The sequence below is a fragment of the Macrobrachium rosenbergii genome, chromosome 42 (genome assembly GCF_040412425.1).
Source record: "Macrobrachium rosenbergii isolate ZJJX-2024 chromosome 42, ASM4041242v1, whole genome shotgun sequence".
Classification (NCBI taxonomy): Eukaryota; Metazoa; Arthropoda; class Malacostraca; order Decapoda; family Palaemonidae; genus Macrobrachium; species Macrobrachium rosenbergii.
In genome coordinates this window covers 32,907,880-32,920,379 of record NC_089782.1, presented here as the reverse complement: position 1 = coordinate 32,920,379, position 12,500 = coordinate 32,907,880, and the positions used below count along the sequence as shown (strand labels likewise).

The 12,500-nt window shown below is 38.8% G+C and overlaps 1 protein-coding gene across 1 annotated transcript in view; it reads left to right on the top strand.

Annotated features, from left to right (window-relative positions):
* The first annotated feature begins 8,514 nt into the window (after positions 1–8,514).
* Positions 8,515–12,500, top strand: part of LOC136827651 (uncharacterized) — a 5,129-nt gene continuing 1,143 nt past the window's right edge. The window contains exons 1-5 of the mRNA XM_067085122.1: positions 8,515–8,635; positions 9,633–9,786; positions 10,485–10,694; positions 11,198–11,358; positions 11,829–12,500. The exon at positions 11,829–12,500 is cut by the window's right edge and continues 1,143 nt beyond it. Coding sequence (XP_066941223.1) covers positions 9,634–9,786; positions 10,485–10,694; positions 11,198–11,358; positions 11,829–12,042 — 738 coding nt within the window. The 5' untranslated portion in view covers positions 8,515–8,635; position 9,633 and the 3' untranslated portion in view covers positions 12,043–12,500. The remainder of the gene's footprint in view (positions 8,636–9,632; positions 9,787–10,484; positions 10,695–11,197; positions 11,359–11,828) is intronic.

Sequence of the window (12,500 nt, the reverse complement as noted above, 5' to 3'; positions counted from 1 at the left end):
GGGACTCCTTTGATGTTGTGAACCCTTCTAAGGGATATTATATGAGATTCAACTGGTTTGCAAGATATCACTGTGATAAGTTTGTTACGTCATGTCGTTTGGCCCCGTTTGATGAGCTTAAAGGATGAACCGACTATCTCTTTCTCACCGTGTATATATATGTACTGTATGTATATATACATATATATACATATGTATTTTATATAAATGTATATATAATATATATGTATATATACATATGTCACTAACATTCCTTTCCAAAGGTTTCTTTTTATACTGTACCGGCACACTAGCCTTCATATTATTAGATTGTGGCCCTGTGTTAAAATCCATTAAGTGCTTATAGCAGCATAAAGTACAAGCCAGGTGGGGGAGTTGAAAGACCCACATATACTATAGATTATCCGTATTTCAGAAGTAAGGTTTGTGAAGCCAGGTTACAAAACATATCAGTCAATCAAGGGTAAAGCTTTCCAGATATTGGTATTAATAATTTGGAGACAATACTCTGTTTTCTCTAATATCTCTCCATGCCTTGCATCTAGCTATTACAGGGCCTTCTGTCTTCTGCTAGTTCCTAAAACTTTCGAATTATTCACTTTCTGGCCAACTACTTATCTCCCATTCTCTCCACATGACCAGTTATTTGTACGGTACACATTTGACGAGAAGAAATCGATACCACTGTTTCGAAGCAGCTCCTGTGTCTGAAGAGCCTTGAAACATGATGCCTTATCATGCAAAAATGTGACCTCAACAGATAACACATTTCCAGGATCTTTGAGGAAAGGAAATACTCCACCAGTAAGCACAGTTTCGCCATTCCATGACTGTCCTTTTTCTTTGATGATGTACATTAACCGTTTGGCTATGAAACAGAAAAATTCCCAAACATTCAGGAAATATCACAACTTGGCGACAAAGCACGTCATCGCTGATATCGTCCAACTTTGCAGCCCAAATGATGTCATTTTAATGATGTGGCTTGGCTTCCTGAGTGTGTAAATGAAGAATTCATCTGATGTGGCAACATGGAGAAAGTCAGCTTCATCCCAGTCTTTAAGAAATGAACCACAAAACCATACACGGTCTTCTCTCTTTTGCTGAGTGATGTTGGGCTTGCTGATAACATGAAATGGCTTGATACCAGATTTTTTCAACTCACGATATACAGCACTATAACTTCTCTTCTTTCCCCTTTTTGTTTCTAGTTCAAGCGCCAATTTACGTAAAGATTTTCTTGGTCTACCCACTGCCTCAGTTATGATGTTTTTTTGACCCTAAGAAAGGACTTCAGGCCTTCCAAGATTCTCACTCTTTTCGCAATGACGTTCATATGGATTTTTGTTCCAGTTTCTTTTAACAAAGGATTCATCTCTTAATGTATTTAACTATCCAGGAACTTGAAATGAAGGATGCTCCAGCATCCCTGGCCTCTCTGAAGGTTATAGCCCGGATTCAGTCAATCCATCTGATTTCCTCCGAGTTGTAGCCATGGCTGTATTTAACTCCGTCACTCAGTCTGAAAATATAAGAAATGTAAAATGAAAAATAGCTTAATAGAAACTTTAAATAATGTACTTGGAGATAGGCTATAGCAAAAAACTTCGCAACTTTCCATTTGTTCTGTGGAGGGGGGGGCTCTAATTTCGAAACACCCGGTATATGACTAGGTTCCATCTTCATATATACATACATATATATTTATATATATATATTTATATATATATATATATATATATATATATATATATATATATATATATACGTATATATACATATACATTTATATTATATATATATATATATATATATATATAAATATATATATATATATATATATATATACATATATATATATATTTATGTGTATATATATAAATCATATATAATATATACATATATGAATATATATCTGTATAGATACACAATATATATTATATATATATAAACATATTTATATATATATATATATACATATAAATATATACGTATATATACACATATACATACACATATATATATATATATATATATATATATATATATATTATATATATATATATATATATATATATTATATATATATATATATATATATATATATATATATATATATATATATATATATATATATATATATATATATATATATATATATATATATATATATATATCAAACTCTCACTGCAATACACGGTGTAAGTAACAGACAGTTATTTTCGATTCAAGATTCCCTTGAGGGGAATTAAGTATACCCTTAAAGACTTCCTTATGAGCTCCTGCTTGACGTTTTCTTTGAATATTTCAGTATTTAAAGAAAACGATATTTCAGTCCTTAAGTAAAAGTTTTAATGGTAAACTATTCTGTTGCATTAATGTTAAACTTTTGTTGTCTCAGTGCTAAACTATACTGTTGTATCTTTTAATACGAAAACTGTATTTAATTGGTATTGTTGTTGTTATATGAATGTAAATTAACCAAGAATAAAAAAGCAAAAAACGGCATCAGTCTGTTAAGAAAGCTCTCATTGAGAATGCTTTTTAAGGGAACGAAAGCACAAATATTAAAAAAAAAAATCCCTCTAAGACAGAAGCAAGCAAATCAGTATATACATGCACCAGTTAGCAAATGAATAGCTATTGAGATATTAAAGCAAGCATTTAAGGGGGGAAATCAACATTCGATCAGATGAGAGCCAAAAGACACCATAATGATTCTGATACATTTTTATGCAATTAAAACCGAATGTTTCGAAAGAACATTTTCAGTTTTTTGGCACTTTTACTGAAACACATTTTTTTAACGCTACTAGACTCTTGTTGAAGCGAGTACGAAAACTGCTTCGCGTGGGAAATGATTGTACATAGGCAATTGTCATAATTGTAATTAAATAAGATACCGTTCAATTACAGGTGGGGTGAAATTGCAGAATTAGATTACAAGGCAATCAATCCGACATTGTCAGTACAAAAGAGAACTGGTCCATTTACAAATGTTTTATTAACAAGTACAATTTTCTGAATCGCATCGGGATCGAACCCAGGTCTTTCAATTGAAAGGCAAGGGCGCTGCCAACTGAATCACACAAGTCATACAAGAAGTTGGAAGCTAAGTACCACTGTCCTGATAAAAGGCCTTAAGTACGGTGGTACTTAGGTTCCAACTTCTTTTTTCTGGTATGATTCAGTTTGCAACGCCCTTGCCTTTCAATTGAAAGACCTGGACGGTCCAGACGCGATTCACTAATTTATAACTTAATTAAACATTTGTAAATGGAACAGTTCTCCTTTATACTGACAATGTCGGATTGATTGCCTTGTAATCTAATTCTGCAATTTCCCCCCCCCATCTGTAATTGAACGATATTATTTGATTTCAACTATGACATTGACCCCCTTCCTGTACTACACGCTTTCGTGCTGCCTTCAGAGAGAGAGAGAGAGAGAGAGAGAGAGAGAGAGAGAGAGAGAGAGAAAGTAAGCCAAGACGAAATATTGACTTGTAAAGCCTAGCCTTTGCGTGGCAATGTCAAGTGATCTCTCTCTCTCTCTCTCTCTCTCTCTCTCTCTCTCTCTCTCTCTCTCTCTCTCTCCTGAAATATATACTTATTCCACTCTCTCTCTCTCTCTCTCCTAAAATATACTCTCTCTCTCTCTCCTAAAATATACTCTCTCTCTCTCTCTCTCTCTCTCTCTCTCCTAAAATATACTCTCTCTCTCTCTCTCTCTCTCTCTCTCTCTCTCTCTCTCTCTCTCTCTCTCTCTCTCTCTCTCTCTCTCTCTCTCTCTCTCCACATCAATCTTTCATATTTGGGTTTCGCTATTAATGGCCCTTATTTAGTAAGTTTATAGTTGACACTGCGACGTACAGGCCATCCAAATACACGAACGACTGGCCTAAAAGACGTCAATTGTTGATTATACAAAAAACACAAAATCAGAAGCTTACCTTTTTCTCCGTGACCACAGGGCTTCCCAACGGCACTCGGGGGATATTCCGCTCGCAAAAGGGATCCTGGAGGCGTCATCACTCCGAAGGAGACGAGGCGAGACCCTGACGAAGGTCTCAGCACGAGAGCGCGCCCATAAGCACAAGTTGGGGTGAGCTCCTAAGGACGCTGATGCAAATATAAATAACTGTAGGCCCACTTGCAGCCAGAAGTAAATTCACCAAAGTGGGACAATAACGTGAAAAGGCGATCGAGAAGGAAATTCACCAAAATGGGGTAATAACGCGGAGGGTGATCGAGAAGAAAATTCACCAAAATGGGGTAATTATGTGAAAAAGTGATCGAGAAGTACATTCACCAAAGCAGGGAAATGACGCGGAAGGTGATCGAGAAATTAATTCTCTAAAAACGACAATAATGAAAAAACTAATCGCCACACTGCACTTCAGAGCAAACCGGGTATCAGGTCTATAACTCCCCTACATCAGACCCGAACGCAAACTGCCTTAAGAAGACACGTTTCATGGGCGGAGTACCAATTATCAAACAACCACCTTCGTAGGTGGAGAGGCAAAACTCGGAAAAAACTCCTCAACGAAAAGTCTGGGTTCGAATGAACTAGTGAAAATGAATATTAATTATTAAACAGAAGTTTATGTTGAATGGGGCACAAAATAAAAACGCAGACTGATAATTCTTATAAAATTTGACCTTGTATTTATTCGTTTAGCCATGATTAGAATATTATTATTGTATATCATATATATATATATATATATATATATATATATATATATATATATATATATATATATATATATATATATATATAAAGACTCTATATGCTTTCATCTTCAGAAAAACAAGGAAAACCATATCTCCCTCCTTTTCAAAAGCGGTGTCTATGACCACGTATTAATGGAGCTCTGTTCCACGTCTCACTTACCCGATTAATCCGGCCATTATTTTCCTTCTAACAAAGTCATCAGCGCTCGTTTTTGCCAACGAGAGAAAGTGTCGCGGAGGAAGTTTTAATCGCTTTTTATTGGTGTTGATAATTTCACGCTTTGAATGGTCGACCCACCCCAAGACCACGATTCCTTCCCACTATAGATTAACCACCCAACAATCCTCCTCCTCCCCCTCCTCCTCCTAGGCAAGGCTCCAAGACACCCCCAAAAGCTACAATCCTCCCCACAAAGTTCATCCCTATGACTTATACCGACTATAGATTAACCCCACAATCCTCAACCCCCTGTTCCTCCTCCACCTCCTCCTCTTCCTCCTCCTCCTCCTCCTCCAAGGCACACAACCTCCCCTCACCAAAAGTCAATTCCGGCAAGTACCCACCATGGGAAAAACCACAATGATTAGGCAGCACAGGTACTCCGGAAGAGAAAGCAGCCCTACTGATGTTGCTGTTGCTGCTCCCGCCACAGCTACCCACCTGTGCCCACCGCCGTTGTCTTCCGACGAAGCCAGCCAGCGCCCACGGGGGCCTCCTTCCAACACCCCCCCCCCCGCCCCCTCGTCTGAGAGCGGCTTTCCTCCTTGTGCTCCTCTAGGCTAGAGTCAGGTTCCTCTGAATCGTCCTCTGCCGAGGAAATATGTCCATTTCACCCCCCTCTCTCTCTCTCTCTCTCTCTCTCTCTCTCTCTCTCTCTCTCTTTCCGAGAAAGGTAGACGCAGTCATTAGCTTCTTTTTCTTCTCCTTTGACAATCTGACTCACAATCCACCATCCAGTCGAGAGGCAATTCTACCCTCTTCTTCTTTTGGGGGGGAGGGGGTGTCGCAGTCCCACTCTCGGTTCCTGTCTACTTCTTTTAATCCGCAATCTTACCTATGAAAAGAACCATCAGTTTCCCCTTCTGAATTGGCCCTGAGTCTCATGGAAGGCTGTGGAACAGCCATGCCCTCCATTTGTAATACTCAATTGCTCTTCATTCAAGTTACCTGGGCTGAAGAAGTGCCACTTTCCAGGCCTGTAATGGTTGAGTGCATCTTACCCAAAGGTGACTGTGGGGCTCTCTCTTCCACAATAGCAGAATGGACCTTAAAACAGGAGAGGAAAGCCACCACCTCGGAAGGGTTGCACAGGAGATGTGAAAGAGGTCCTGGAAAGGCAGGATTTGTAATATCCTGGAAAAGAGAGGATGAGTTCCAGATTTTAATCTCTCTGTTAATTAAGAACTTATGTTTCTTATCCTTTTCCCATTCACTAAGGCACCAAAATTAAATATTATTATTATTATTATTATTATTATTATTATTATTATTATTATTATTATTATTATTATTAAAATAAGGCCTTTAATCAGCTATTGGTATCAATTCCGCTGAAAACACTGGAACTTCGCGAAACCGTTCCGCATCCCGCGGTGGTTGGTTCCCACCTTCTTCGGTTCCATTCCCACGTTGCAATTGAATGAATGAATGAATGAATGAAAAGTATACAAAGAGCAAACAAAACAATTCTTAAACGTATTAATCGGAAATAACAATCACAGTGTCTCCTGGAGGACGTATACTGACCGCCGACCACAATCAATTTCCAGGATAGTGATTAGGGAAATAGTTATGGTCTGCCCGAGTTGGGATTTTCCTTAAAGATGATGATGTTGGTGATATTCCTGGCTCGATGGATAACCTGTTGCAGTAATGGAAAAAGGAAAAGTTAAAATATTACGTAAATTTACGGTATAGTGGAGGAGTTGGGGGTATTTCATGCGATGATGAAATCGGTTAAATATATGTATGTATATATATATATATAATATATATATATATATATATATATATATATATATATATATATATATATATATATATATATATATATATATATATTATATATATATGTATATATATATATATATATATATATATATATATATATATATATATATGTATATATATAAATATATATATACATTATATATATATATACATATATATATAAATATATATATATATATATATATATATATATATATATATATAATATATATATACAGAATATATATATTCGTCTCGTCGCCGGTAGTCACTATTCATTCGTTGCCAGACGAATCGAGAAATGACGCGAAAGTTAAGTAAAAGGATAAAAGAATTCTTTCAATTTCTGTAACCAAAAATCAAGTATCACTACCGGCACTCCCGACTCGTTTGCTGACGAATTCTACATAAAACAAGAAATTGTTATTGATGAATTTATAATCCATCAATAGAAAGATATCGAATGTTTTTTTTTAGAGATGACGGTGAATATCCGCAACCGATATCATGAAAGCGAATCGCCATTGGGCGAAAGGGTACTCGTCGTTGAAATGCTATGCAATTATTTCTATAAAATTTCATTTTCCCTTTTACGTAGAAAACCCCTGTAGTGGGTTAGTGCCGTCAGTGCACCTCAAACGGTGCACTGTAGGCATTAATTAAGGTTCTTTGCAGCGTGCCTTCGACCCCAAGCTGCAACCCCTTTCGTTCCTTTTACTGTACCTCCTTTCATATTCTCTTTCTTCCATCTTACTTTCCACCCCCTCCAAACAACTGATTCATAGTGCAACTGCTTTGATGTTTTCCTCCTGTTACACCTTTCAAACATTTTACTGTCAATTCCCGTTTTAGCTCTGAATGACCTCATAGGTCCCAGTGCTTGGCTTCTAGCCAAAATTCTATATTCAGTTCAATTTATGTAGAAAGCAATCGTCGGCTTTACCCATCTCTTCAGTTGGCAAGATTGCAGACGACAGCGACGGCAGAAACAACTTGTTAGACAGTACAGTATTTAGAGGTCCAGAAGTCTTGAAATTAGCGCCTACTGTCAGAGGGTCAGGAGCTGCCGATATTGAACGCCAACATACTTTTCCCCACCTCAGAGATTGATCAATATTAATTTTTTTTATTGTACTACAGAGCTCTGGGATTCTCATTCCGTCTCCGTTTACTTAATTCCAATAACTTGCTTTCAAGAGGCGAGGTTAGGGCGCACTCACTGCCTTTCCCTCCCCATCATCAATCCTTTCTTTTTAACAAGTGATGCTTCTCTCTCTCTCTCTCCCTCTCTCCCTCTCCTCTCTCTCTCATATATATATATATATATATATATATATATATATATATATATATATATATATATATATATATATATATATATATATATATATATATTATATATTATATATTATATATTATATATTATATATTATATATATATATATATATATATATATATATATATATATATATATATATATATATATATATATATATATATATATATATATAGTGTATGTGTGTGTGGATGTAATAGCTGTTTCCGACGTCTACGTATGATTTTCGCCCAAGACATTTACCTTTCACCTAATGGTCACGTCCCAGGAAACAGGCTGGAATGATCAGCGCCCGGTAAGCCGAAAGAGGCCTTTCAGGTAAAAAAAAAAAGGGGGAAAGAGAAAAGGACAAGAGACTAATCGAGGGAGGAAACAGAAGGCAGATAGGAATGCCGGGAATGGTCTTCATCTTCATCTTCTGCCGAGTACCGTGATGCGCAGGCGCATAGATGCACTTGGCTTGCAGCACAGGATTCGGGATCCCGAAGGGTACAAAAAGGCCTCTGAAAATCTCCCTGTCCTCAGTTTGGTTCGGGCGATCGTTGCAGCCCAGTTTGATATCGGAACACGTAAGTGATTCGGACATGCTGGACGGTGGAAAGTGCTCGAGTGTTTTCGTGGTGATGTCGGTTTCAGAAATCCGTATCTTTGAATAACTGAGTTGGCCATTTTGAAGACCCTGAAACATTAGACGTTATCTAGGAATTCCAAGGCGCCGATGGACACTCTGGAAGACCAAGAGCACTATCCGAAAAACACCAGTGATAGTGGCCGGTCCTGCGATAGGAAAATGAAATAGTGATCGCCCCTAAAGTAAGAACTATCGGGCAGCATGGCCATACTGGTCGAAGGCCTTAACAGAAGATCTGAGAGAAAATTAGAATATGATTTTTTACCAGTTAGCATCGATCTCCGTAACGCCATCTTAACTGGCCCAAGACGCTATACGATTCATTCGGGGAATTAAAAGTGTCTTGGGGTTTTATTTAATCTGTACGATCGACACTAATTTAAGTACTCACTGGTTACTAATTGTCTTTTATCGATCTTGGTCAACCCCATCAGATCTAACGCAAAAGTTAATAGTTTGGTTGGCACTCCCGAATTTCGAACCTGCTTTGTGCAATGTCAACCATCGCCGCCATATTCTTTCTAAGACCTCCCTGCCATTCTTGAAATGATATCCAGACTTCCAACAGTGTTTAGATCATTATTATGATTCTGAATGAACAAATATTCATTAAAAAATAAAGCTTGGATAGCTAAATAAGGTTTCGATTGATCTGTGAGGCTCCAGTACTTATACACTGATGGAATGGTTGTTACTTGGAATGGTTGTTACCTTGTGGGTGGACCATTTCAAATACTATTTTCTTGTGGCCGGGATTATTTTAATTCGTTTTAAATGTCATTTAAAAAAAAAGGAAGGTTTAAAGATCGTTAGATGATGCAAAGACGACTGAATGGAGATACGTCATGCGCGGTTAACATATCTTAATGGCGGACTCAAAAATTATTTAATCTCGAAATGTTCAGTAACTTTTAAGTCGTCTTTCTCCTCCGCAGGATGAGAGTTCTGTGGCTTTTGGTCGGCGTCGTCGGGCTGGTCTCGATCCCCGGGACCGAATCTACCATAGGCCTGTTGGGGGCTGCGCTCCCCGTGGCGGCAATCAAGACTGCTCCTGCAATTGCAGCCATTGGAGGCCTCTCGGCTGTCAAGGTATAGTAGGATTTATATACTTTCTCTCTCTCTCTCTCTCTCTCTCTCTCTCTCTCTCTCTCTCTCTACGAAAACTCTCTAAATCACAAGGACTGTTCCTTCTCAATTTTTTAAAATATCCTCTAATGCCTGATCTATCGTGTAATCTCTCTCTCTCTGTCTCTCTCTCTCTCTCTCTCTCTCTGTCTCTCTCTCTCTCTCTCTCTCTCTCTCTCTCTCTCTCTCTCTCTCTCTCTCTCTCTCTCTCTGTTGTGAACTATAAACTTGCTAGATATTTTCATCACAAAAGAATCTTGCACTCAACTGTCATCATCTTTTCCATAGACCTCAAAAGTAGAAGTGTTAATCCTTGACCTTCGATCTTGAAAGCGATTGACTTAGGAAGACCTTTAAGATCAACTCAAGAATCCTTTCCCTTCGGAAGACCTTTAAGATCAACTAATGAATCATTTCCCTTCGGAAGACTTATAAGGTCAACTCATGAATCCTTTCCCTTCGGAAGACTTCTAAGGTCAACTCATGAATCCTTACGCTTCGCAAGACCTTTAAGGTCAACTCATGAATCCTTTCCCATCGGAAGACTTCTAAGGTCAACTCACGAATCCTTTCCCTTCGGAAGACCTTCAAGGTCAACTCATGAATCCTTTCCCTTAAATCCCTTCAATCTTAAACGTGATCCTGCTAATCTTCCATTTTAGATCCTGAAGGTGATCGGCTTGGCAGCTCTCAAGAACAAGGTCGCAAATGGCATCGCAGACGCCTTTGACAGTGGAGACGAATACGACGATTATTACTCCAGGGAGTCTGCCTACTACGCGCCTCCGCCCCTGAGCCACGGCCCCCCTAGTTTTTACATCGTCCCTTCGGATTACTTCGACAGGCGCCGCCGGGGGAAGAGAGACGCCCAGGTGAGGGTCGCGAATTATGTCGTGGTGAGAAAAGTAGAGAATAGAATATAGGATTTAGGTCAAAGGCCAAGCGCTGGGACCTATATGACGAGGTCATTCAGCGCTGAAAGGGAAATTGCGTGTAGAGAGGTTTGAAAGGCTTAACATGAGGAAAACCTCTTGCAGTTGTAATATGTAACAATTGATGAGAGGGTGGAAAGAAAGATATACGAAAGAGAATATGCAAGGAGGTACAGTAAAAGGAATGGAAGGGGTTACAGCTAGGGGCCGAAGGGACGCTGCAGGGAGCCTTAAGTAATGCCTACAGTGCACCCGCATGAGGTGCGCTGACGGCGCTACCCCTCAGCGGCATGATGAGAAAGGGTATTTAGGTGGTACTGACGATACGTCTCCTTCTAATGTCAGGTTTTTCGGTCTGCAAAAAGTGGATCTGTGCAAGCATTCCACTTTGCTTAAAACCCGACAGAACAAGATAATAATTCCCTCTTTTTCTTTCTTACAAGGGCGAAGAAAGACCATCTGAGACGATCAGCGAAGTCGATTACTTCAACGTGATCGCCACACTCGACACTGACCGCTGCGCGCAGAGGCTGGTTTGCGAACTCGCGCAGAAACCGGTGGACGAGCTCAAGGAAGACGAACGCGCTATTATGTCCAGTTTCAGGTGAGTTGATGGTGCTTTTGTGTGTGTGTGTTTTTTAAACTGGGCGTTTACTGTAGGGTTAGTTAATTTTTATAGTTGTTGTAAACCTTTCCAGGCCGAAATATATGAGCTATGTAGCCGTATGTATGAGAGCACTGATATTCTAGTCTCCAGGGTCAATGTTTCAATAATAAACTTTCTTGATATATATATATATATATATATATATATATATACATATATATACACACATACATATATATGTATATATATATACACATATATGTATATATACACATATATATATATATATATATATATATATATATATATAATTACTTAAAATGCAAATCACTTATCGCCATACGAGATGTTCTTCAATAACTCCTGACATTTCTCTCCGAAAGCCACACCTATCTAGAACCATAAAGACACTATATCTAAAACCCCTAACCACGCGACATATTCCAAAGGTCTCCTTCCTTCCGCAGCACCCTAGTGCCACCTGCGCCCTCTGCTATCAGAAACTCGAAGGGCGTCTTCGACTACGCCGCTTGGCTGGGCAGGAACTCGGCTGACAACTCGAGGGCTTGCGAGAACTTCTACAAGCAGTGCCAATCCAACTCCCAGGAGATAATGGAAGCCTTCAGAGCCTTGGAAGCGGAGGATGCAGTCGGCGATAACCATGAGGATTCCAGGGAGTAAAACCAGGAAACTAAATAATCATCATCTTGTCACGACCTGAAGCGAGATTCCACCCGGGACGAGGTAAAGGCAAGATGGAACGGGCATTACAAAATCATCTTATATATACTTGGGGTTTGTTTTTCTCTGTTTTGTTGTTTCTTTCCCTGGAGTGTTGTTTCTAAGTCCTCTTCCAAGCGAGGTTTCAACTGGATTAGGTGAGATCAAGATGGTATGTGGAGTGTTGTTTTAAAGTCCTCCTCCAAGCGAGGTTCCAACTGGATTAGATGAGGTCAAGATGGTATCTAGTGTTGTTTCAAAGTCCTCTTCCAAGCGAGGTTCCAATTGGATTAGATGGGGTCAAGTTGGTATTATGGTTACAGAGTTCCGTTCTAAGCTGGGATTCTGTACTTTTTTCAAGCAAAATTCTTGGTGGTCTGATGCCCCCTGCATTATTGGAGCTCGATACGGAATGGGCA